We start from the raw sequence: 27,869 nt of genomic DNA on the forward strand, positions 1-27,869 counted from the left end.
ATGCAATGCGCTTAGAATATTGCTTAGCACAAAACAAGCATAAATTTGGGATATATAGCTAAGATTATTAACAATCTTCTTTGATGGCCAAATATTTATCTTGTACCCTACTAGATACTACAAGAAATCTTTAAAAATTTAACGAGATATAGTTTGTAATCTTGTAGGGGAGATACCAAGGTTCAAATGAAGCAAATGAAAGCAGAAGGCGGTAAATGCCACAGTAAAGAAACAAGCAGACTGTGCTAGGGACCTGGGAAAGGGAATGATTACTTGCAGGTGGGGGTTCAGAAACAGCTGCCCTGGGAAGATACCTGGGAGCTGGTCTGAGGATGGGTAGGATTTGTTATGGGGCGGAGGGCCTTCTAGACACAGTGAACCAAATGGATGAAATCGGAGATGGGAAAGCAAGGGTCATCATGGCTTCCTGTACAGGTAACAGGAGAAAGCAGTGGAAAAGGACTGGGCAGACGGACGTAGGGCAGATCAGAGCGGTTTTCAACATGGTGCGGAGCACTTCCTGCTTTATCTCGTAGACTGTAAGGAGCCAGTGACAATTTGGGGACCAAAGAAAGCCCTGAAAGATCTGCTGTCTCTCTTTAGGACTCCAGTCTGTGCACATGCTCTTTCCTCTACTGGCACAGCCTCCCTCCCAATAGCCCCCACTTCACTTGGCCCAAGACAACTCATCCTGCAAGAAACAGCTCACTACCATTCTGTGCATGCCTCCATTATGGGACATATTCTACACCGTTGGGACTGTTTACCTGTGTTCCCACCGCACACAGCAGTGTTTGGTCACCTCAGTACAGTCAGTGTCTGGCTCAGAATAAGTACTTTGTGCAAAAAAAGGGAGGGAGCCAAAGAGAGAAATGTGGAATCTTAAATATCTACAGAAATGTAAGCATAAAGAGCAGATATTCCTAGTTAATTTAAGGAGAAAGTAGGACATAGAGAAAGTAACGATGCCTAAGGTAAGACAAAATCTTATAACTGCATTGGAAAGTTCTCTTACGGTGTCCCAAGGCTTTATAAAATAAAAATAAAATAATGATAATAATAGAAGAAGAGCTTACTTATATAACACTTATAAAGCATTTACTAGGTGGCTGGTATTGCTCTGCTTGATTTATGTAAACTTGCCTGGTTAAGCTTTGCAACCCAATGATATAAGTACTATTACTAACTCCATTTTACAAATGAAGAAACTGAAGTACAGGGAAGTTAAGCAAATTGCAACAAAGATCGTGGTAACAATACTAGATTGTAAAAACTGGATCTTGCCAAATTCATTTAAGTGCCCTTGAATAAAAGACATCTGTAGAGTTGGAAATTGACCAGTGTTGGGCTGTGACGTCAGGTCCTTTTGTTGGTTGTAATAAAGAGTACTTTTCTTTTCATCTGAGGCATTTGCTTCCATGCCAGAACTGTAATGCCTGAGCACCCGTGAGGATGGCTGTGTTTGAAACACTGCCTGATAACCTGTTCTGGCTGAACAAGTCACATTTTTTTTTCCAAGACCAAACATCTAGGAGGCTTTTTATTGACTCGGAACAGAAGCAGCCCAGTGGTTTAAGTGGTCTGTGTAGTAATCGCCCAGCGAGGTTCCAGTAGAGAAAAGACTTTCTGCCTTGATACCAAAAGATCAGCAGAGGCTTTCAGCAGGTGTGTAAGCTTCTCAGGACTCTCTTCTTTCAGAGTGGGGTGTGTTTTCGTTCACTTTCCCTGCTGTGCGTAATGTACAAATTCCCTTAAAACCTATCATTTCGTGTAATTTAGAGGGCTACTTGTTGGCTTTCCCCTCCTCTTTTTTCCCTTCCCTCTGTCAGAGTACCTGGCTTCGTCCTTCATTTACAGGAAAGAGGAAAAAACCCTTGTTCTTGAAGGGACCTAGCTGAGGAGCTTCCCTGGATCTCGACCATTCTGCAGTTTGTCAAATGAATCTTAAAATAGCCCTGCCCTGTGAAAAATTTCAACTGAGCAAGGTGACTACGATGGTGCTTTTTTTCAAAGTCCCCCAATAAATTTCATAAAAATGTCAGACAAAGCAATCAAACAAAGTCTTTGGAGTGAAGGGAGCTATCACATAAATGCTAAGCAAGAAGTGAGCTACTGGCCTGTGCGTTCCATCAACATGCAGACCTACTCCTAGCCAACCGTAAGGTGGCCCTCGAGAAAGTGAGAACCCGAACCTATGTGAAGGGCAAGAGTTTCTCCAGCAATTTCATGAAACTCTCAGACGAGCCAAAGATAAATAAAAGACCACCCTAGGGTTTAGAGTGATTTGCTTTTTTGCAAATATCATGAGTTAAATTTATAGGCACATTTTCTGCTTAAGTATAGTATGAAAGAAATGTATCTTATTTCTTCACAATAATGAATAATCCTTGTTAAAATGGGTCATAAATTCCTTTCATGAACTGTTAGTAAGTTGGAATCATCCGATTCTTACAGTAGAAAAGATTCCAAGGCTCATTTCACCCATCTTCCTAAATTTGCAGATGGAGCAGCTGACCTCCAGTGTGAATTTACGATTTAAGTTCACACGGGTAATCAGAGCAGAACCGGCACTGGGATTCAAGGCTCTGAGCTGAGGTATTTTAAAGAAAATGTTTCCTCAACTGAGAGAAGGTTAGAGTGCCCTCCTGTGTCCCTACATAGAAATTATTCATGTCTTTACAAAATAAATTACTTTAATCTCTCCATCAAGTTTCTGCATTGGGATGAGGGCAGGCATTTAGCTCTAAAAACAAACCCTGTGATCACCATGTCTTAGGAGGTAAATATACAATGCATTTGACTTGTTTCATCATTAAGGGTATAGAAGCAGGGGCGCCTGGGTGGCACAGCGGTTAAGCGTCTGCCTTCGGCTCAGGGCGTGATCCCGGCGTTATGGGATCGAGCCCCACGTCAGGCTCCTCTGCTATGAGCCTGCTTCTTCCTCTCCCACTCCCCCTGCTTGTGTTCCCTCTCTCACTGGCTGTCTCTATCTCTGTCAAATAAATAAATAAAATCTTTAAAAAAAAAAAAAAAAGGGTATAGAAGCAGCTATATCCCTAGAGGCTTTGTGTGGATTCTGGTCTGACAGAAAATGCAGGTAATCGCTGTGCTATCGGATCATGGCAGCGATCCAATGAGATCACGTAGGCACAGTGCCCAGCTGAACGTTGGGTACATAATAAACACTCAGTAAATTGAAGTTGTTGTTATTTTCAGACATAAGCCCTCACCGGGGATCACCGGTGAGTTCATGATGAAGGAATGGAATGCACATGCCCAGGGAGGTCAACAGAATGTCTTTGGGATGTGTTTAGCTCTTGGATAAAGAGGTTCCCATGAGCTTGGGGGGCAGAGGGAAAGGAGAGATAATTTTTAAAGAAATATGTACTGAATATATGATTCCTCCAAAATAAATTCTTCCTTCAGATGGAGAAATTTAAATGGAGCTAGGCCAAATGGCTTTCCCATAGATGGAATTTCTTTCGGAGGTAACACCTGGTCCCTGGCACCCAGGGTCCAGCAATCAAAGGAAAAGTCTGAAAAAAAAAAAGTTTGTAAACCAGATCCTATTTATGTCATTGATCCATTTCTTTTAGAAGTCTTTATTTATTGAGAGGGTAACCATATTAAAATCAATAAGAGCAGAGGTGAAAAACGGTAGCTGGGTGAATTCATTCTCTGATTTTAATTTGCCTCAACTCTTTATTTGATGAAACAAGCTATCTCAGCGTTAAGTGTTGAGCCGAATTGCAGTAAATCAAGTCCTTTTGCCCCCAGTGAGCGAAGATTCCGTCCTCCCCCCAGTAATTCTCACAGCCATCCTTTTCATACACGCGGGAGCGAGACACGTCATTATGTACAATGCAAGGAACCTTGACCTTTAAATGTTAGCGGAAATGTGGAGTCCGCGATTCTGTCTGTATCTTCCACTAGCTTATTGGAGAATTGAGAGGAACAGCCCAATAGTGTGTGAGCGGGGAAGGTGTCGAGGTGAAGGAACAGGTCACCTGTGCCTCGATCTTTTTGTCCTGACATCACGGGGGAAAAGGAGAAGGAAGATCGGGCTGGACTCTGTTCTCTACTTATCCTCGAAGACCACGATCACTGGGAAGTTTGCATACATTATCGTGCTGCAAGAAACAGATAAAAGGCTGCTCAGAGTTTGCAAGCTTCGCCCTGGGGTCGCGCATCCTTTCTGAGAATCTGTTGCCTTTAAAGAGGGCCAATGCAGCATATGAAGCCGAGGCATCTATAATTTATGGGAAGTTCATCAGGCGCACCTATGGCTGAGGAGGAGGGGACGGAAGCCTGGGAGCCTCCGCGGCACAGCGCGCCCCACCGCGGCCGAGACCCGCCGGCTGCAGAGGGCTGCACCCCACGCAGTGGCAGTGCTGTTCTGGGCGGGGCAGCCTGGAGCTGGACTCTCTTTGGGGGCATAATCTGTAGTCAGCTAATGAAAAGCTATTCCCTGCCTCACACTTGAAAGTCTCCTATTTGTGTGGATTAACTGAGTAATATATGGTGTGCTGCTCTCCTTACCTCCAACAGCGTTTGTGAGACTCGCTAGTCTAGTGGTTGTCTCCTTTTCTGTGTTGTGCTTTTGTTTCTTTATACGTTGTTTTTCTCCTTAGAGTGGCCCTAAAATCTATACATCTTGCTTATGGATGCTTCGTATTGCTAGCCCTGTGGTAGGGTTTTAATTCCAGCATACTAAGAAAAAGATTTTTCGTAAAGGTATCTTTTTTAAAAAAGATTTATGTATTTATTTATTTGAGAGAGAGAAAGAGTGAGAGAGCATGCCCGCTTGGGCGGGGTGGAGAGGGGCAGAGGGAGAGGGAAACTGAAGCGGACTGTGCTCAGCGCCCAGCCGGACTCAGGGCTCGATCTCACAACCCTGAGATCATGACCTGAGATCAACAACCTGAGCCTAAACCGAATCTGGTGCTTAACCAACTGCACTACCCAGGTGCCCCTGTAAAGGGATCGTTTTGAAGTCCATCTCAATTAGAGAGAAGCCTCCTCTCATACTTTTCCACCTTCTCCCCCCATTATGTGGCACCACCGCACTCCCCAGCCCACTGTGCACCTGCCTGCAGCCTCTGGTCCAGGCACTGTGAGACACGAGGTCCAGCAGGGAGAGCCCACTGTGATGGGGCCCGTGAGCAGGGCTGGATGGAGATGCGCTTTGATATTTATCAGAGAGATTAATAGCGTGGCCCCCCTTCACTGTCACATGAACCATACCGATTTGTGATTTAGAAAGAAATGTAGAAGTGAGACCATACCACACCTTTGAAAACTCCACATTAGGTTTGTTTCCTCCCCTGGGTCTCTCCTCAGCCCTGTGGCCCCTGTGCTTCCCTCTTTCTTTCCCCTGCTGATTCCCAGCCTTCCTCCCAGCCCCCTGCACTCTCTCCCTTTCCTCAGCAGAGCACTTCAGGTCGCTGCAAGCTTCTGTCTCCAAGCCTGCACACCCCACCCCCACTTAATACTGCTTCAAGCGTGTCCAAAGCCATTAATGCCGAAGATGAATATTTCAGCTGTGCTTAGCAAACAAAAGATACCACAGTTACCAGGATTCACTCTGCTTAGAAGAGAGTGTGCATTAAAAAGGACTTTTTTTCTTATCACATGTTCATATTCAAGATAAAGAGTTGACTATGTGCATTAAAAAGAGCTTTTTTTTTTTAACATCTTGCCTATTTTGTAAGAAATCACTGGTGAAAACCTGTGTCAGCTGGCGCCAAATATGGGGTTTATCCAATGTCCCTTGTGGACGGTCCCTTCAGCTCCTGCACTGCCGGCGCGCCTCTCCACATGGCTATTCCTGGAAGCCCACAGTCCTGGCAGAGCTGGCTGTCGTGAGTCAGGAAGATGCCAGAGAAGGAGATGAAGTGGCCTCCACGGAAAGTCAGAACTGAACGGTAGGGGATCTGGAGTCCACTTGAGCCAGTGATCTCTGAAGGGCCATTGGTGTCGCTCATATTCCTTGTCACCTTGAGTTGGAGAGTAGATGCTGGTGCTAAAGGAGTGAGTGGTTCCTAAATAGCTCTTCTTCCTAAACTTGGCCTTGCTTATAAGTCCCATAGGCATACCGAGGTGTAGGCTTTTAGTCATTTCTAAAATTAAGCAGTCATCTCCCCAAACCTTAGAAAAATACCCATAGTCTTTTATCAAATGATTTTGAGTGGGAATGCTTTTGAGTATCTTCAATTTAGTACATTTGAAAATTTTTTGGATTTCTTAAAAAAATCACAGGTCCACTAAAACGTAAACACTTTCAATGAGATAATGTGTTTGAGGGCCTAAGCCTCATTTTTAGCTCATTTTCTAAGAAATATTGTTGGAAGATTTTTTTTAATAGAAGTTCTATGAAGACAGTCATCTGGGCTCCAGGTAAATCAAGGCATAAAATCCTCTTATTTTCTCAGAAAAATTCAACCCTTTAAGAAGTCACCAGGCTGTCATCTCTGAAACTCAAAGATGGGTGGACAGAATCAGGAGGAGCTACGGTTCAGCTGGGCCTCTGATCCCAGTTACTGAACCCAGTTCCATCTGGGATCTGTTCTCTCTTCTTTTCTTCCTCAGGAGATGCGAGAAAATTTGTTTCTTTCTTTGGCTTAAACACTTAACACCTTTTCTCTTTATAAAGTATGATATTGTTTCTCTTCTGCTGTTTGCATTGACCGTTTTTGGATCTAGTCGAGCCTATATTCCTGCCCAGAAACCTTCTGGTCATATGCATGACCTAGCTCTATTAAGATAGAAGGTAAGCGAGGTTGTGGTCTTTTGTGTTTGGGTACCTTTAATATCCTTTTGTTGCTTTTAGATGGGGAAGAGTCTTCATTACAGCTCGAATCTTCTTAACTTGCCCTGAACATTTTTTTAGTGTCTGTATTTTACATTCATTTGGAAAAATAAATTTAACATTCAAGGCCATTTTATGCAGCATCAGCTCCAGTGGGTAACTGGCAAGACGACTGCATCTGCTTTCTTGCAAGCTGCCTGAATAATCTGGCCTCATGTGACACAGTATGGGCTAATAATAATCAGGGAAAGAATATGTAAATTACAAATCATGTGACCCAAAGTTCAAACTGAGATAAAATAGACAAGCCCTAATTGAACACTCACTGTTCTGATAGCCAATGCACACACATTCAGTACACGTTTTAAGTGCAAGCTTGAAATGGACCAGACGGTCTTAGGTGGTGTTTATAGAAATAGTATGGTTAAGTCCTGATAAAAATCTGGAGTTTACATGGAGTTAAGATGGCTCCTTACAAAATGAGCTCAAAATAATAATTGTCTTTAAAAGAAATTTTGCAGAATAATTATTATATCTATTTGAAGCTCTCTGTTGATATTAGTAAACATACTTCTGTGAAATGGTGGCTTTTTTTAAATTCTTTTAAATACGCTTTTCCAAGTAAATGAAACATGGTGTTTTTTCCCTCCTGAATAAGAATTTTCTCTGGATTTCATCTCAGATGGGCCAGTTTTAGTGTCAACATACACACACAAACATGCACAAAATGGTTTGGTGACTGAGAAACATTAGTTCCAAACACCCCTACATTAACCCTACTACGAAGGCTCACTATCTAAACACTTGCTGTAACAGCTTGTAAATTTGTTTTACCTGAAATTCACTAGTCAAAATCTCCTCATAGTGAATTCAGCCACGTGGGCTAGCACACACCTTCAAGTTGCAGGTACATCCAGGTGAGAAGATGGAGAATATCTTGTATCCATAGCTCAGTGGCTCTCCCAGCAGGCTTGAGTTATGTATAAGTGTGTTCAACTTCCCATGTGAGTGAGTGAAAGTGTCTTCTAAAACAGTGAAAGGCCTGTGAATAAAATAGGTGAACCCAAGAGGCCTGAAAAACCTATGCAAAGAAAAATAGGAGGTGATGAAGTGTGTTGAGAAAGGAGCACTAACTTCCACTTGGCCATGCTCATGTCCCTAGGAGCTATGCATCAATATTTTCAAATGTGTAAGAAAATGCAGAAAAACTTCTGAAAGTGTTGTTGATTCTGGTATTTGGTGTTTAAAATACCTCATATTATGGAAAGATTCTTTTCTTGGATGGTTATATAGGTGTTTGAGTGTTTTAGTGATTTTGTGAACACTGATGGGTTGGGAAAGCCTGGCTGTTTTTTCCATTTCAAATAATGGATTCTAGGCTTTTGCTCTCCAAAAATGTGCTAACATGTTTTTAGAAAGAGGTTGGATGTGTTCTTCTCTGTTTTTGTATAGAAATCTCTTAAGGATGTGTAATCTATGATGTTAAAAACAGAAAGTTCAAGAATATCCTTGGAACTTTCTCTCTTCTGCTTTCAAATTGTGTAGTCAGTGTATTTATTTATTCCTGAGTTATTGACATTCCTGAGTTATTGACTGGAGATAATTTATTATTTTATGTTTAGTGTCAGTTTACACTTAAACTGTAAATACTGTTATCTGAACTTGCTCTCTTTGATTTTGGCTTCTGGATGGAACCTACAATAAACCCGCTGAACTGCTGATTTCATTTTTCCCATTCAACTGCCATAGCAGATCGCTGAATATAAATCTTTAATGAGGTTTCACAACATTGTTTAAAAACCAGATAATATCATCCAAATGGAAGGTGACACAAATTCCTTAATAGTGAAATAATAATAGTGACGATATGTTTGAACTCATTGTGTTGACCAGGGACTCTTCCAAGTGCTTACCTGATTAATCATTTCACCTTAACCACAAACAACTGATGTTGGTATGGTTGTTATCCCCATTTTACAAATGACGAAACTGAGGCACGGCATTTCAGTCACGCTAGTAAGCAGTAGAGCCAGGATTATGAACTTAAACAGCCTGGCACCAGAGCCTGTGCTCTTACCCACTGTGGGAACTGGAATTCTCCTTTTAGCTCATTCAGCGCTATGGTAATTCATTTAGTTAGGTCTCAGGACTCAATAGTCTTCTTGCCAAATTGGCATTTTATAAACATCACGTCTAGGTCCTTTGCAGCTAAGGTGGCAGAGAAATGACTTGTTGGGCCTGGAGATGCCTAGTGGGAATATTTAAAAGATAACTGGAGGGTCACCTGGGTGGCTCAGTCGGTTAAGCGTCTGCCTTCAGCCCAGGTCATGGTCCTGTAGTCCTGGGATAGAGACTCCTCTCAGGCTCCCTGCTCAGTGGGGAGTCTGCTTCTCCCTCTGCCTGCTCTTACACTCTTGTGCTCACTTTCTCTCTCTCTCCACCCCCTAAAATAAATAAATAGATAAATAAATAAATAAATAAATAAATAAATAAATAAATAAATAAAGTCCTTAAAAGATAACTGGAAAAGAGGGAATTTAGTTGGTTCCCAGCTCATTGGTGTTCTGGCAGCAAGGAAGAGAACCTTCTGGTACTGGGGCAACTTATGGATGGGTGCCCAGTAAGAAGCAGTTGCTGGAGGCATGGGGAGACATGCTGATTAAGGATAGAAAGAGGTGCAGGTAGGTGGAGGGATGGGTTAAATGGGTGATGGAGATTGAGGGCCTTGCGATGAGCGCTGGGTGTTATATGTAAGCGCTGAATCACTATATTGTACACTTGAAATTAATATTACACTATATGTTAACTAAAATTTAAATAAAAACTTGAAACAAACAAACAAAAAAGAGGCACACGGCCAGAGGTCCAGCCCAGACAAGTCAGATGTCCATTTGGCTATTGGGGAGTTCAGTCTAAAGTGATATTTCTCAGCATTTTGTTTTTTATCACGAAGGAGTCTTTTTAGCCATTTCTATCCTATTCACCACTTTCCCTCCCTCCACACACAACGATATTTTAATACCACAGATATACCATATATCTGCTTAAGTACTGTGTATGTGTATCTGTGCTTTATACATAAAAAGAGCAGGATTTTTTTCATCCCCCAAGAAGGGATTTCTGTCCCCCTGGGGGCACTGAGAATGCACAGCCTTAGGGCACAGGAAACATTGAATGGTGTGTGAGTGAACATGGGGTGGGGTTCAGTGAACCAGCTTGGGGGGGGCCTAATGGGCTTCAAAGTTAGAAGGGCTCACCAAAGGCAGAGTAGTGTCTAAGGAGGGGGTAGCGGTGGAGAAAAGGGATTTTCTTAAATATGTGAGGTCAGAAGTTCTTTGACATGGGGTCACCATCCCCACTTCCCCAGTGCCACCCAGAGATGTGATATGGAGTTTCTCTTTCTCCTATTATTCACTTAACTCTTATCTCCGTCTTCCCTCCGTGGCTGTAAGTGTGTCACCATGTAATCTGAAATGCCACTGTGTTTTAATGAAACGTTCGTTTCAGGGTGTGAGGTGTGAATTTCCTGTTTTATTTAGAGACTGTGTTCCCAAGAAGCTTGCTTTAAATTCTTTTTAATTGAGTTCAGAAAAAAATGGCTGCTACTCCAAATTGCAAGAAATGGGTAATGAAATGTTGTAACTAAAAACTGCTGTGTGTTCACTCGAGATCTCCTAGTTCCCAAATAACAAACCTCAGAAAGACTCAAGTAGCAACTGGTGTTCCAGATAAAGAGGAAACCGGTTATCCCTGGTCCTCAGAAGGCCAGCCCATTTTCTTGTACCTGGTCTCTTCCATAATCTTGTAACCTAATGCTATGTAAGAGAAAAAATATTGGGCAAACATCTTGTTGACCTCTTCCCATTCAAATCTCTTTCCTCATGATTTTGCTGCCACAATGACTTTATTCTGAACTCTGTAACCCAGCCCATCTCAAGGGCCCTTATTAACCTTAAATAACCTCATTGAATCACTTACTAGAAAGCATGATAAAGAAAGTAAGTTCTCCCAATATTTTTCTTCTTCATAAACAAGCAGTGGTTATTCAACTGGTCAAAAGGCAGGAAGCATGAATCCCTGGAAGGAAAGGAATGGTGAAGCAAGCTTCTACCAAGCTATGGGAAAGGCAGTCCACCAGATTATTATTTGAAGATTTGAAAGTACTAGAAGACCCGTCAGAGAGTTTGTTGGCAAAGGATGATCTTCTATTTATGGCAGCAGGTGTCAAGTCTGGGTGCCCAATAGAATCACCTGGGAGCTTTTCAAGTCTTCCGGTCTCTACTCCCACCCTAGAGAGATTCTGACTCTCTGGGTCTGGGTGGGGTCTTGGACAGTGGTGTTTCTAAAAGCTCCCCGAGACGATTCTGATGTGCACTCAAGGTCAAGAATTACTACTTCAGATTACAAAGTGCCTTCTCATATATTTCCCAGGGGTTTGTACACCTAAAAAGAGGAAAGGGAAACATTTGCAATGCCTGTTAACTGTCTAAGGAAGAGGAAGAGAAAGAGTAGTAATTGTGAGAATGAAAGGATTGCAGAAAAATAAGTTACCAAAAATTGGAAGAAGAGCCCTCACCTCTGTAGGGCTAAAATTAGGGATGCTAGCAATCCATTGAGTGTAGAACATGAAAGAGGAGCTTATGTGGCCATACTTCCTGCTCTGTATGGACTATTCTTGAGATGACAACAAAATTCCCTACCTAGAGTCTGAAAACAGTCATCTAATACTTGATGTCTATTAGTTCCTAAAACCTTATTGAGTCCATTCTATAAATGAGAAATTTTGGAGAAAAGAAGAAAAACATTTGTTGATAGTAAAAAAAGTATGTTAGAAAATATCATGTTAATATTTCCATATCCATTTCGGGCTGTGCCCATGATCTGTGTATATAGACAGAAAATGTGCCTCCACCGTGATCCTAACTGCTTTCAAATAGTTATAATTAGTAATTCCCCAGATGAAAGTGGCCATTAACAACCTTGGCTATAGCTGAAGGAGAAGTAAGGTCAACCCTGGCTCTCAGGTTGGGAGGAAACAGAAGTCAAGTCACAATGAGGCAGAAGAAAAGTAAGTTGCGATCAGAAAGTAGGATATGATGGGTAATGACAAAGCTCAGGTTGTGACCAAGAGAGTGAGTGGCAGCTACTGTCAACAAAGTAAAGGCTAAGCTCCCATCTCCCTGTCAACCATAGATGAAGAGGGACAGTACTTGAGGTGCAGGAAAGAAAATCTTGCAGACCCAAAATATTTCAGATCAGGAGTTCCAATTAATGACCCCTCCTCTCTAGTTTCTGACTCAGAGAATGGCTAATAATAACAATAACAATAGTTCAGCACTTCCTACATGTCAGCATTGTTCTGAGCACCTTGCACACAATTTTTGTGACAAGAGGCACGGTTAGGCCCATTTCACAGATGAGGAAACAGACTACGGTAAGCACCTTGCCCAATACGGGTTATAAATGCTGGGGGGAAGTTATAGACAGGGTTAGGGTGAGAGAATATTCTATGGAAAGTTCAGTCCAGGAGGAGGCCTGCCTATCTGTATGCTGCACACCAGCAGATGGTGGGCTTTGTGAAGAGAGCTGGTGAGAGATGAGTCTAAAATAACGCTCTGGGGGCGCCTGGGTGGCACAGCGGTTAAGCGTCTGCCTTCGGCTCAGGGCGTGATCCCGGCGTTATGGGATCGAGCCCCACGTCAGGCTCCTCCGCTATGAGCCTGCTTCTTCTTCTCCCACTCCCCCTGCTTGTGTTCCCTCTCTCGCTGGCTGTCTCTATCTCTGTCAAATAAATAAATAAAATCTTTAAAAAAAAAAAATAACGCTCTGGGGCCATATTGAAGAGTCCTGAACACCAGTGCTCAGAGTTGGAGCTGACTTGAGAGGGAGGAAGGATGAAGAAAATGACATAATTAGCAGTATATGTTAAGATGATTAACTTTCAAATATGAACAAATGGGAGAGAGGCTGGAATGAAAGGGATTATGTTAGGGTCCTTTTAGTCCTGATTATATGACAGATAATGAGCAAATGAACAAGGGGAGTGTCAGTTGAAGGTTAGAGGAAGAGAAGGGTTTGATATATGTTGCAAAAGTCAAATGCAAAGTTTTGGTAACTGGGTGGATGAAGAGTATGGGTGCTGGGGGCAGAATTTAAATAGAATCCAAGGTTTCAAGTTCAATTCACTGAACTATCGGCAGAAATTCAGAAGAGTTACTTTGTGGGGTGAGAGGGACAGCATGAGTAGGTGGGCTGTGAAAATCTGTGATTTGTTGTGTGAGCAGGTCATCAAGCAGGAAATTGGGAACAAATCTGAAACTTAGAAGAATCTGAGCTTGAAGTGAAGCTTTTGGTGTCATCTGCACAAAGGTGCTATGGTAAACCTGGGGAGCGGATGAAATCTCTGGAGGGGGAAAAGGAAGCAAATAGAGAACAGATCCTTGGGAAATATTTAGATTTGGGGGCAAGGAGAAAGAGGAGACAGAAGGAGAGTGGTTAACAGAAGGACAGGAATGTCTAGAAGTATGCATCACAGAACACAAGGGCATGGAAACTTCCAGAAAAAAGCTGACTTAGCAAACCCTCAGAGAAACTAAGAAAAATTAAGCCATTTGGAGTTGTCAGGTGAAAGGTTATAAGGATCTAGAGTAGCCATAGGATAGGAGGCAGCTTGGGGGGGGGGGCAGGAGGGGATAGAGCATAAGAGAAAAAGCAGGGCTGCGCACCTTTGAAGAGTTTGAGGGTGAGGAGGAAAGGGAAGACACAATGGCCAGAAGGGGTAAGATATGTAAGGGAAAGTGCTTCGTTTGGTTCTTAAGTTTAAGGGCACCAGTTAAATCTATTATAGAGATAAAGGAGCCACAGAGAGGGATGAGTGAAGACAGGTACTACTGCCAGGTGGTAAAGCAAAAATAAGTAAGCAGCAAAAATACTTTCGTGGCGGACATCACAGCAGGATGAGGTCCTAAATTGCTTCGAACCTTATCATGAAACTCACCGGTGGGAGCTGCCCTCCCTAACTCCCACGTGTGACAATTAACAGAGGCTTTTCCTCCTCTTCTGGTGGAATGCGTGAATTTAATGCATGCATCCCAGGGCCCCGAGGAGGAGAAGTAGCTCTCGCTGTGGACAGTCTTAAAAAGTAACTTCCATTGACTCTAGGGAGAAGAAGAAATTTTGCTAATGACTTTGGGCTATAAAATATTGGGATTTTTTTTATAAGTACTATTAGCGGATTGCAAAATTTGTAATTATTCTATGTGCAGGAGACAGGAGGGCATTTTTTATCCCATGTTTTGAAAAAGAAATAGTTAAATGCACTCAGGCCTAAATGTTACTTCGCTCACTCCATATGAGGCAAAAGCTTCCCAGGAAAAAAAAAAGTAGAAGTGCAAAAATATTGATAGTGGTTAATGAGTGACGGCTGGCATTGACTGCTGTAGGTAGGCCTGGGTAGGAAAATGCTGTAAAACATTCTGCAAACGATCTGCTCCATTGTTCTGTCCTTTCCTGTCAAGGGGACAGAAGGGGGTGGCACTGGACATAGGACGTCAGAAAGGAAAAGAGGAAACGGAGAAGGGAACAAAGAGACAGAGACTGAGTATTCCTAGGGAATGGACACACCCTCCCTCTTCTGGGGGATGGCTGGGCACCACGTGTATCCCCGTGTATCCAGAAATGTCCCTGGGGCCCCATCGCTGTCACATTGCTGCACAACCCTCGGGCACAGAGAAGAGCACTGGAGGTTGTTAGCGCATCTCCCTCTGGAGATGAGACTGGGCTCAGCACCAATAAGAAAATCCCAGAGGGTATTTGTCTCTTCTCCATGCCTGGATAATGGCTCTTCCCTGAGACCCGGGGAAGAACTAAGTTCAGCGTGAGCCTCACACTGTATCACATACGCCATCCTGAACAGCTGGGCTGCTAGTATAATTTAAAAAGAAGAGAGAACTGGCTGTTCACCATCAATGTATAATTATTCATAATAAATCTCTCAATGAGGAGGTAAAAAGATTTAGGTACAAGCCAAAGGAAGCAGAGCATTAGGCAAGTATCCTGTGAGTCTCATTAACAGCGACAACCAATACGGAAAGTCCAGGGGGATTTGCTCCACATTTCTATTAGTAATGGCATTTTTTTTTTTTACCTGAAATATGCTAGTAATTTTCTTGCTTGCAAAACTGACTTTGCCTAAGGATTAATAAATATAATTTTCTTAATAGTTACTGAATAGCCTGCATGTTCTAGAAACTACATACTAATAAAACATTGCTGGTTGCCTTCTTTTTTTCTTCTTTTGCTTTATTTCTGAGAAGATAAAAGAATAAATCCATCCCAGGTTGATATATTTTAAAGAACATGGAAATAATATGTATTTAAAATGTAGTCAAAAGAATAACTGATAACCACCAGCTAGTATGAATTAAAAATTTTGATTCTAAAATGGGCAGGAGTGGTAAAGAACATAGCTGGTAGGGTCAGAAGAAGGGTGGTTTCCTCCTGGATTTATGTGGAATCCCATGTCAGAGCCAGTCACAGAGCTAGGCATGTAATAATGGCTGCCGCCACAATGACCAATGATCAATGAAAGATATTTTCTAAAGATCATTTTCACCTTGAGTTACTACTGAAGTATTTTCTCACCGCAGTTAAAACCGTCTTTCTCATGGTCTCTTAGACTTTCTAACAATAAGATCATCTCAGTATCTGGGAGATTAAATACCCTCTTTTCTTTCAGGCAGAGGAAAGGAATGTACATTTGACCATTTAAGGGCAGATTTGGCTTATTAAGATATGTGTCCAAAAAGAAGGCCATCTGAGTAAGCTGTGCTGAGCTCTTAAAAATGATGACCTGATTTGTCACGAAGTCGTTCCTACGGACTCAGGTTTTCACAATAGTAAAATAGTGTATGTACAATAGCATAAAAAATAGTATACATGATAGCAGTTTTTTTTAAAAAATCTGCCTTTCCTAGAAAGTAAACACCTGTCCCGGAATTACTGAGCTAGATTCAGGGTTCCCCTCTTTGTTTCACCAACTGCACGAATGAGGCGGAGATGCCACTATCATGTGTTCTTCCGCAAGAGACACTCGGGCAACGTCAAGTTTGTCTTATTATGAGTATTCTTTAGCAGACGTCTTTGTTGTCCCACCATTAATTTATTTCCTCACAAGAGCTTTCCTGAAATGAAATCACTAGATCAAGTGGTATGAATATTTTAAGCTCCTCTTTCCAAGCCCGTTTCAAAAGGGGCTTTCCAAAAGGGCGTTGATTAATTCACCTTACGCTAGTCATATGTGAGAATTAGAGCTGCTATTCCAGGCTTACCAAGCTGCTGATAAGACTACATTACTTTTATTTGTGCTTATTTCTAGTCTAGCAAGCTTGAAAATTTTTGCAAGGATTCGCTGACATTTTGTGTGTGTTATTTGCTGATTTTTGCTGCTTCCTAATGGGTGGGGTTCTTTTTCCCAGCGCCGATCTCACCTGCTTTCCCCACCTTTGTTTCTCCGCACAGGCTCCCACGATTCGTTCAGCTACTGGGTAGATGAGAAGTCCCCAGTGGGGCCCGACCAAACCGCCGCCATCAAACGCCTGGCCAGGATCTCCTTGGTGAAGAAGCTCATGAAGAAGTGGTCTGTGACGCAGAACCTGACGTTCCGAGAGCAGCTGGAAGCCGGGATCCGCTACTTCGACCTGCGTGTGTCTTCCAAACCCGGGGATGCCGACCAGGAGATCTACTTCATTCACGGACTTTTTGGCATCAAGGTCTGGGACGGGCTGATGGAGATTGACTCATTTCTTACCCAACACCCCCAAGAGATCGTCTTCCTGGATTTCAACCACTTCTACGCCATGGATGAGGCCCACCACAAACGCCTGGTTCTCCGGATCCAGGAGGCCTTCGGAAACAAGCTGTGCTCGGCCTGCAGTGTGGACAGCATGACCCTGCGGGCCCTGTGGGAGAAGAAGTGCCAGGTGAGAGGAAACAGACCAGCTTGCAAGGGCAACAGTGTAACTCCTTCTGCCTTTTCTGTCTCACAGACTGGAAGGCAGCTCACCGCAGGGCCCTTAGGCTAGAAGGCAAAGTTTATTTGGAGTATTAAACAGACACACCCTGGGTCCTGGGCTCTCGGATAGATTCAATGACTCTAGGATCTGCCCACCAGTTCCTGGGCACTGGTGAACTGGGATTAACAGCTGCCAAATAGTTAGCTTGTTGGGCAGCCTGTTGGAAGCGTCTAAATTGACTTTGGGTGGCCTGGCCAGAACCAGCCCAAGGCAACTTCAGGAAATTGGACCAGTTGGTGATTACCACTTCCTTTCTTACCTCCCATAGAATCCTTTTTCAGGCTCCTAGTTCCCGTTAGGGATAGGAGAGTCCATCCTGCCTTTAACTCAATGTCAGATAATCCCTGCATTAGCTGACAAAAGCATGTAAGCGATTCATCTCAGAGATGTTAACATTTTAAAAGGCTATTTTAACAGATTTGGGGGCCTGGCCTAGAGATTGAAGGAAGAACTGAGCAAAGGGATCCAGGCTGGAGAGCATTCCCAGGTCCCTTAAGCTTAGAAGAGCCTCCAAACTTAGGCCTTGAGGGACATACTCAAGCAAAGGAATATGGGCCTCAGATATACTCTGCTCTGATCCCACGGGATGATAGACTGTGGGAGAGGAGAGCTTCAGGAAAGGTCAGCCTCCAATTTAGACTCTCTTTTTAAGAAAGAAAGCCAAGTCCCTTTCATTCATGTTGCTCCCTTACTCATAGGTACAGTAACCAAAGCATCTTAAAGAGGCAGCTATTTTTGAACTTGGGGAAGAGCTTTTAATTAAAAATCAATTAAAGATGATTTACTTGCAGATATTCATTGAACATCAAGTATGTGCCAAGCACCAGTCCAAGCACTTGGGATAAATTAGTAAATAAAGATCCTTGCCTTCATGGAGCTTTCATTTGGGTGTAAGGAAATAGATCATAGATAATTGCCATAATAAATACATTACATAAAATGCTAGAAAGTGATATGAACGATGAAAACAGAGGCAAGCGTGGTTAGGAGGAACCAGCGTTTCTGTGGGTTGGAGGGTTGATCTCAATTTTAAATAGGATGATCAGGTAGATATTCGAGGGAGTTAATCACGTGGCTGTTTCGGGAAGAGCTTTCCCAGCAGAGGAACCTGCCAGAGCCTGATTCTCCTTGAGGAGAAGCTGGACCACGGGGCTGGAGAGCAGAGCCGCAGGAGGAGGTCAGAGATCGTGGGTGATGGGGTGGGCACTCAGGCTTTCACTCTGAGGGAGGAAGGTTCTAGAAGGGTTCTGAGTACAGGGTGCTGTGTCCTGAATTACACTGGGATCTCTGTGGCTGCTAGGAAGAAAGCAGGGGTAGGAGGGCCAAGAAAGGAGGGGAACCAGTGAGGAGCACTAGTGGGAAATGGTCAGATTTGGAATCCATGGGGATGTAGAGCCAACGGGGTTTTCCAACGGATGGGGATTGTGGGCACAAAAGAAACAGCCTTCAGGGATGACTCCCAGGTTTGGCCTGAGTAACTGGAAACCCAAGGTGGGTTTGCACACTTCTAAAAGGGCTTGATGCCTTTGACGCCACAGAGACTAATGAGTTAGCTGTCAGTATCTGTTAAAATTTATCTGAGCCACTTTTCCCCACTAAAACTTTGTACGTGATGTTTTGCCAAATGTTTATCACACCTCTGCCCCTAAACCTGGGCTGATATCTTTTCAGGCTCACAGGTCTAATTTGGAGGGATTTTATTTTTTCTCAGTGAAGTCTCTTACAATATGAGATAATATTAATAACAAGGTCACCTTAACAGCTAACCTTTATTGAGCCTTTACACTGTGTTAGGTACATAGATTAGCACATTTAATCCTCTCCACAACGCTATGAGGCAGGTGTTTTGTCATTATGCTCATTCTACCAATGAGTAAACTGAGGCATGGAGAGACTAAGCAACTTGCCTGAGAGAACATTCCTAGTCATTGGCAAAAGCCAAGATTGAGCCATCGGCTGTTTGGCTCCCCAGAGCTCCCACAGCTTCTGATGCTATCCCAGGGCCGTCCCCTCATCTTGGTGGTTTTCACAACTAGGATTATAGTTTATGCTAATAAAACCACTTTCTCCTTATTCATGAGTCCCTATTATCAGAGGGTCTCAGAGGTTTCACAGAATGGAATAAAGGGCTGGAGATCTGTAAGAAGGCTTTTGAATTTGGGATTCAGGTCAGGTAAGATCTCAGTACAGCTGAGTTTGACAATCAGATATCTGTTATAAATATAGGTTTATAATTTTGCGCTCAGATTGTGTCCTGGATGGACTGCCGTATTGCATACCGAATTGTTTGGAAGTCTACAGGAGTAACAGGTATCGTCAGGAATAATGAGGGGGGGGGGGGCAGTGAATTTCTAGTAGCAGAGTGATAAGCTATTCTTGTTTTTAAGTAAGGGCTGATCTGTGTCTTTCAACTACAACTACTCCGAAAATTACGAAGGAAAGACACTGTGATGACATGTCATAAAAAGGGAGAGTGTCATCCATTTGAATTCTAGGATCTTCCTGCTCTTCTTGCTTTCCTGAAGTTTTCCCTGCCATGTCTCTTCTTAAAAGCAAAACAGAGACCTCACAGGCATCAGTGATCTACCCCTGTTGGGGGAGGGCCCTACTGTGGTTAAACTTTAAATATTCATTGTGTAATGAGCCGCCTTGCATGGAACCCCTGAGTATTTGATCACTACAATTTCATAGAAAGAAGTGGACGACCATTCAAATTTCATTTACTCAACATAACAATTACATCACAACTCACTGATAGGTGTACATCGTGGGGTACAGTGAATTAGAAGATTTAATCTATGGTTTAGCAGTATTTAGAATCTTAATGAGAAGGTAGGAGTACCTAACACTTATAAAATACAAAACAACCGATACACAATTGCAAGATACAACTGCCTCAGATGTACTGTATGAAGAAAGGGGTTTGTAAGCAGTCAACTGAAAGATAGTACATAGCATAAATCTGTAGTCCAGAAGCCTCCAGGAAAAGGCCTATCAGAATAAGAGGAGGTCAGTCAAGGAATAATTTTCAAAAGAAACTAGATTTCAAATCCAAGTCTCCAGAGAAAAACTGAACATAAATTGCTGAGCTGGAGGGGAGAGTATTTCAGAGAAAAATATGGCAGAGCAAGGTAGGGAAGCAAATGCAAAACACAGGCCCTAGGGCAAGAATTATTGCCCCTAGAATTCCACAGAATAACAGTGGTTTGCTGGACCAGCCTCCTTGTGGAGACAGAAATTCTCCCTCTAACCCTCACGATCAGATGGCTCAGGCGCTTGCAGAAACGCATAAAGCCCCTTTTATATGATTTGTCCCATTTGCACCTTTCCTGAGGCAGCTCGGAAAGCCAGCCTGGCCAGGGAAGCATCGCACGGCCTCCCTCCTCTCCCACCATCCGCTGCACAGGACAGCCGGCCTCCCTTTTCGAGGCAGGAGACCCCAGCCTTCCAGCTAGCCGATTACACCGCCAGCAGGGAATCCTCCCCATCTCCCCGGCAATCTGCTTACTATGAGCCAGTGATTAACCTCATTAACACACGTGTTTACCACAGGCCTCATTAGCAGTCAGTCAGACATTTCTCAACACCATTAAAAACAACACGAACGACTATTAGGCTGGTGGGTGTGTGCAGCCTGACGCACCCTAGCTCTGGGCCTGCACCTTAGAGCGAAACACACCGGAAGCCAGACACACCTTCAGAGCCTGGCTTCTTGGGTGCCGGGGGGATTATGCTCTTGGGCTAGCTGTCTGGGGATTGCAGTCCAGGGGGTGTGAACACGCTGGACATTCCTCCAGAAAGAGATTACTGGTGCTTGGGAGCCCGGAAAATATGCTACTTCCAGAAACCTAAGCAGCAGAGCTCTGAATTGGGACAATCAAAATAGCAACTCCCTGTCCCTCGGCTGCCTCTCAGAAGCTAATTAATGCTGTGGGTATGGCTTGCTAATTATTTTCAAAATCACCACCAGCCCCAGAGGTCCCACTGGAGACCCATCGCCTCCTGGAAGTCTGCGCTGCCTGGAGGAGTGCCCTCCCTACCCCTCCTGGGAAGGGTTATTTCCTTCAGTCGGCTCGCATGATTGAAACTCAGGGTACTCCCAGATTAGTGCAGTGTGTTGGTCTCAAGCCCGGGAGCGTCTGTTTCATGAGCACAGAGCACAGAAGTCCTACTTGGTAGACCGCGCTAGCCACGGGGCTCTCCATCCGGGTCTCAGAGCCTCAACGGGAGGGGCATGGGTAGGATTTAATTTGGAGGGGAAAAATCTACATATTTATTACCTCTCACCTTGAACTGAAAATTCATATACCCACTGATTATGAGTGCAGACACTCAGCCGCAGCAGTATCGGCCCTACCTGTAACTTGTCCCCATAGAAATCACAGGTATTTCCATATCACATTTCAGTTATTTGAAATATCATTTATACTCATCGTTAACTCAAAATGATAAACTTATTAGACTTACAACAAAATACTTTTATTTAATCTATTATGAAGCATGTACACTAATTTGTTAGAAATTTAATAATATATTGATAGCTGTATTCTGGTCTCATTGATTTCCTTTGTAATCCTATTTTATTTTATACATTTATTTATTTATTTTAAAGATTTTATTTATTTATTTGACAGAGAGAGAGACAGCCAGCGAGAGAGAGAACACAGGGGGAGTGGGAGAGGAGGAAGCAGGCTTCCAGCGGAAGAGCCTGATGTGGGGCTCGATCCCATAACACCGGGATCACGCCCTGAGCCGAAGGCAGATGCTTAATGACTGAGCCACCCAGGCGCCCCATTATTTTATACATTCATTTAAAGTGCAATCTGAGAAGAGGTTCAGGATTTTACCATACTTCCAGAGGTGTTCGTGAAAAAATAAAATAATCCTCAACTTCAGACATACACAAGTGCTTAAATCTTTGCTTGTTGATTTCTCTAAATACATACACATAAAATTCTCGAATTCCTACATGCTCATATTTGTTTGCCTTTATTCCTAGCAATCAGGGCAAAGCCAAGGAATTAACATTCAGCTTATTCATGAATTGTTCTCTGTTTTGAATATTTCAGGTTCTTATTTTCTATCACTGTCCCTTCTACAAGCAATACCCCTTCCTGTGGCCCGGAAAGAAGATCCCAGCGCCCTGGGCGAACACCACAAGTGTGCGCAAACTAATCCTCTTCTTGGAGACCACGCTGAGTGAGCGGGCCCCGCGCGGCTCCTTCCACGTATCACAAGCGATTCTCACCCCCAGAGTGAAGACCATCGCCCGAGGCCTGGTTGGTGGCCTCAAGAACACTCTGGTTCATAGGTAAGAATTGGCTTCTACTCTACAAGTAAGGTTTGTTGGGTTGGGTTTTTTGGTTTTGGGGGGGGGTTTTTGGGTTTTTTTTAATGATTTTTTTATTATATTATGTTAGTCACCATACAGTACATCCCCGGATTCCCATGTAAAGTGTTTTGGGGTTTTTTTTTTAAGAAAACTTATCTTGATTCTGAATAAATAGCAGTAAAATCATATAGTTTGAAGATTTTAGGATAACAACAAAACAAAAAACAAAAAACCTTAGATTTGAAAAAGCTGTGCATTTGAGGGGGTTTGCATTAAATGTGGCCAAAGGGCCTCTAAGTACTTTGTTAAACTATCTAGTAGACCACAAATACTCTGTAATGTTGATGCTGAGGCAAAGTACTTTATTTGGATCACATCACATCCTTGCCCCGCCTTTGCAGCTGGCCCAAGTACTCATTTAAAAAGCATTAAATGAGAACGAGGCTGTGCTAGGTGCTAAGGATTCAGAGGTGGCCTGCAAAGGTTTGTCCCTTCCGTGGTGACAGTGAATCCTGAGAAGCAGCTCCTGATGGGACCTGCAGCGGCCATCGTTTCACATCCTTCCTCAGAGCAGAATGGATTCCGACTACACCTTTAGTCAGAAGCTCCAGATATTTTGTGTTAGATGATGTTCTATATCCCGGACAACACAAATGATAGGTGTCACCTATACGTGCGTGTGCCTATGGATTTGGATAAAGGGAATGTTATAAATACATCTGGATAATAGGACATCCTTCCAATCCAGGCTGAGGAAGAGAATATGTTTGGGGAACAAGGCCTATTTACGGGACTCTCTTCTGTTCCTGAGTCCCAGGTGGTAAGCACTAGCGTTTAGGTAGTGAAAGAGTCTTCCAAAAATGTGTCTCTGCCTATGTGGCTCTGAGTTTGGATGGCATCACTCCAGATAACAGAAGTTCATCTGGCAAGAGTTCAGATAGCAAAAAGCACCTGAACTTTTGTTTCCTGGTGCGAACTGCTTATGTTGGCCGTAAACAAAACCAGAAATGGTTACTGAGGGGCTCTGCTAAGTTTTAACTGAATTACTTGTGCTGAACTTGGAAAAGAGAATGTCATAAACCAGAGAATTGTCATAAAAAAGAGAATTGTCATAAACCAATGCTGTATCTCTGAAAGATCCAGAATGACAAACTTTCTTGTTTTATATGTTCATGTAACACACCATTTTCCTCATGCATTTGGTAAATTCGTAGATTAATATTCATTCATTCATTCATTCATTCACTCAACAAAGATTGAGTGCTTAGGAGGAGCTACGTCTAGAGATACAAGGGAGATAATATAGTCTCTGTCCTCATGGAACTTAAGTCAATCAGGAAAAATAAACATGTAAATTTCTATAAAGCAATGTGAAAATTAACATAAAGTCTGTACAGAGAGTTGTACTAATAAGGGAGAGAAAGTATTTTAAAATAAGGGTAAGTTACATCTGTATACTGTATTTAAAATATAAATTACCCTCTTGCAGAGGATTTCATTTGATTCTTAAATTAAGCCAGCCTCCAGGTCTAGAGCACATTATTGTCCCCATTTCAGATGGGACTCAGTAAGGCTAAGTGACCCCGACCCACATAGCTGGTAAGAGTCAATAATATGCCGTAACTCTGGACTTCTGTTGTGCTGTTGCCCTTTTCCACATTCACCACTGACTTGAATATAGCATATTTCATCGCTCTGCTCCTTTCTGCTCCACTGGCCTGTAATTGTCTTACTAGTCCCTGAATCTGGTCAGATCTTCCTGGTTACAGCTGCCAACCCACAAAGTCACAATGCTTTTCATACCTGTAAATTCCTAGAACTTTCATCCGGCTACACAGGAGGCACAAAGCTCTTTCACTTAGTGGGAATGATGGCAGCATGTGCCCAAAGCCAAGGGATCCCAGCATGCCAGAGCCCTCGCTGGTGGCAGCGGATGTCTCAAGACTGGGAAGATACTTGGGCCTTTCCCCTCTGCTGGTCTCAAGAATATGACAGGGATGCAGCATGCATCCTTAAGCCTGCACATCCACTGAAGGGAGAAACAAAGTCAAGAGTTTGTTCCCAAACACCAGCAGGACCTGTGGCTGTCATTTCCCCTGGGCAGTTGAACAAACATAGGAGAGAAGCATTTCTAACCCCCAAGAGCTCTGTCCTAACTGAGGTACAACGGGTGCTATCAGACTGGTTCCTGAGCACTGGTTAGCAGCTTAACTGAGAGAAAAAAGATCATGTAGGTATATTTTCCCACACTTGTAGAGGTGATTTTTTTTTTCCCCAGCAGGTAGTTAACCTAACTCTTAGTGAAACTTTGGACCTGAGATCTTGTTTGCTTTGGTTCATCACCCTGAAAGGAAGCCATGAAAAATAGAGCCATTCTGTCTTATGAATAGATACCATAGATGAATTTCTATGGTAGCTTTCCCTAGATTCTTAAAAACCTTGCACTCCCGCTGAAGTCAAATGAAAGCAAGATTTGCCAAAGCTCAAGGACAGAGCAGCCATGAGCCATAGAAGGGGACTCAGATTGAAGTCAGAAGCCTGAGACTGAAGCCTGACCTGGCCCCGTTATGGGCTGAATTATGTTCCCTGGAAATTTGTATGTTGAAGCCCTAGGCCCCAGTATCTCAGGATGTGACCTTTGGAGACAGGGTCTTTAAAGAGGTGATTAAGTTAAAACGAGGCTGTTAGGTGGGCCCTAATCCAGTCTGACTGGTGTCCTTAGAGACCCCAGGGGTGTGTGCACTCAGAGAAAAGATGACGTGAGGACACAGCAAGAAGGCAGCCATCTACAAGCCAAGGAGAGAAACCTCAGAAGAACCCAAACCTGCCAACATCTCGATCTCAGACTCCCAGCCTCAGAACTGTGAGAAAACACATTTTTGTTGTTGAAGCCACCCAGTCTGACATTTTCTATGGCAGCCCTAGCACATCAATGTAGTCTCTTAACTACAGGGTGGCCTTGGACAAATTTCCTGAGCTCTCTGAGCTGCCTCTTTCCCGCTGCTTAGGGGGTTCATACTGCTGCACAAAACTGTAGTGTCTTAGCATAAAAATCCTACCACAGTGACTGGCACAAAATAGGCATGTCCATCTCTATCTGTAAAGAAACCCAGAAACACAGGGTCAGCCATCTTCTCAGTGGGCTTCAAAGGCAAAGGGGAGTTTCTAACTGACTGCTCTGCTCATGGGACTGGGTGCTTCACGGGCCTGTTGGCAATATCCCGCTCAGCCGTCTGCCCTGATCTCTCCTTGCTAAAGGCCAGGAGTTACGAAAATAAAGCCGCTTCTCCTCACAGTGAGTTCTACATTTTCCTGTCTTGTACGTGATCTGGTTATCTGATCCGTGCCTTGAGGAAGGTTATACGTGCAACCCGAAGCTGACATAGAGCTCTTTGTCACCGGAGACCGCAGGTGGATGCCTTTCCTGCATTTCTCTGCTCAGGGCTCCAGGGATCCCCTGTGGTTTGGCTCTGGCTGGAGTGCCCTGGATGCTACCAAGCCTTGAATTCTCATTTCCCCATGATGACCAGAAGATGGCGCCAACATTTCATACCTAAACACTGACTAGCAGATTTCTTTTTTTCCCCTTCCTTCCTTCCTTCCTTCCTTCCTTCCTTCCTTCCTTCTTTTTTTTTTTTTTTAAGTAAGCTCTACACCCAATGTGGGGCTTGAACTCATGACCCTGAGATCAAAAGTCATATTGCTCTACTGACTGAACCAACCAGGTGGCCCTGGCTAGTGGATTTTTTTTTTTTTTTTTAATTTATGTGACCCAGAGACAGCCAGCAAGAGAGGGAACACAGCAGGGGGAATGGGAGAGGAAGAAGCAGGCTCCCAGAGGAGGAGCCCGATGTGGGACTCGATCCCCAAACGCCGGGATCACGCCCTGAGCCGAAGGCAGAGAAGGCAGACGGTTAACGACTGCGCTACCCAGGCGCCCCCTGGCTAGTGGATTTTAAAAAGAAGTCTTGGGGCATCCAAGTGGCAAAGTCAGTTGAGCATCTGACTCTTGGTTTTGTATCATGTTGTCATCTCAGGGCTGTGATCTCAGGGTATGGAGCCCCAACTGGGGCTCTGCGCTCAGCTCAAGGTCTGCTTGAGATTCTCTCTACCCCCAGTCTCTGTCTGTGTGTGTGTGTCTAAAATAAATAAATAACTCTTAAAATATAAAGTAAAACAAAAAGAAGTCTTGAATGGGTCAGGCTCAGGACTGCAGTGGCCTTCCTGCGGCCCCTATATATTCCAGGTCTCTGTCGCCAAGGGAAGATGGTTCTTGTGGTGCTTCGTGCTTGGCCTTCAAATATCTCTCCCCAACACTGTACCATGTGTGATTTCTTCTCTCGTGCGAAACACTCACATAGTGCTTCCTATATCCCAGGCAAAGTTCTAAGCACTTAACATGTATACTTTATTTAATTCCCCCCCAAAATCTCCATGAGATAAGTAGTAGTATTATCCCCATTTTACAGGGGAAGAGACTGAGGCATGAAGAAATTGAGTAAGTTAAGGTCTATTAAATCTTCAGGAGACCCAGTTAAAAATAGACTTACTCCTGTGATGGCAGCTTGTTAAATCCTAATTAACCTACTAACATAAAAATGCAAATTGATTTATGAGATGGATTTTATAGCCTGTGGTCAGTTCTCGAGGCCACTGAATGAGGGAAGTGGCCCAGGACTGATCATTCTTGTTGTGAGAAGAGGAAAAGAAATGCAAGCAAGGCCTTGACAGGGTCATCTAGGAGGAGACTGAGAGGTCAGGATGTATGCTTAAAGGGAGGGCAGCTTGGAAAGAGAAGATGACAACCAAGGAGAGCATCACCAGAGGAAGAGAAGGGGGCCCCTTAAAAGTATTTTTAATTTTGGCCTAGAGCAAATCCTTCCGCAAAAATCTCCAGTCCCAGGATGCCTGGGTGGCTTAGCTGGTTAAGCGTCTGCCTTTGGCTCAGGTCATGATCCCAGGATCCTGGGATCGAGCCCTGCATCAGGTTTTCTGTTCAGCAGGGAGCCTATTCCTCCCTCTCCCTCTGCTCCTCCCGCCCACTCCCTGCTCTTGCTCTCTCTCTCTCAAATAAATAAATAACATCTTAAAAAAAAAAAATCTCCAGTCCCTTAACCGAAACATAAGACATGGGTTGTGTCTTCCTTAAAGTCTCCCCAGATGCCAGACTATGCGATACACTTGACTTTGCCCTCCTCTCTACCCTCCAAGATATTTATATTTCCTGCCAATACAGAAGGTATCACATTAAATTATTGTCATTTGTTGATGTCACTAAATTATGAGCTGCTTCGGGCAAAACATTCTGGCTATCACATGGAAGATCCTTGAATTATAAAATGTGACCAACCTACTGTGTTTATGAGCATCGGTCCATTAAGAATAACTGTATATCCATACGGGAGAAGTGAAACCCGACCCCTACTGCAAACCATATATAAAAATTAGCTTGAGATGGATCTTGAATCTAACAGGAAAGCTAAAGCCATAAAGCTTATAGAAGAAAGCAGGAAAATATTTTTGTGACTTGGTACTAGGCAAAAGCTTCCTAGATAGGTCACAGAAATTATAAAAGAAAAAAAATTAAGGAATTGAGCTCACCAAAATATGCCATTAAGAAAATTAGTAGACAAGCTATAGGCAAGGATAAAATATC

General features: G+C 43.4%; 1 protein-coding gene across 3 annotated transcripts in view; it reads left to right on the forward strand.

Moving 5' to 3' along the window:
* Positions 1 to 27,869, forward strand: part of PLCXD2 (phosphatidylinositol specific phospholipase C X domain containing 2) — a 51,178-nt gene that overhangs the window by 13,722 nt on the left and 9,587 nt on the right. For all 3 annotated transcript variants that reach the window (XR_004624657.1, XR_004624656.1, XM_002917316.4), the window contains exons 2-3: positions 16,328 to 16,788; positions 21,951 to 22,192. Coding sequence is in view for 1 of the 3 variants with exons in the window: in XM_002917316.4 (XP_002917362.1) it covers positions 16,328 to 16,788; positions 21,951 to 22,192 (703 nt within the window). In the remaining 2 variants the exon portion in view is untranslated. The remainder of the gene's footprint in view (positions 1 to 16,327; positions 16,789 to 21,950; positions 22,193 to 27,869) is intronic.

The sequence above is a fragment of the Ailuropoda melanoleuca genome, chromosome 1 (genome assembly GCF_002007445.2).
Source record: "Ailuropoda melanoleuca isolate Jingjing chromosome 1, ASM200744v2, whole genome shotgun sequence".
Taxonomy (NCBI): domain Eukaryota; kingdom Metazoa; phylum Chordata; class Mammalia; order Carnivora; family Ursidae; genus Ailuropoda; species Ailuropoda melanoleuca.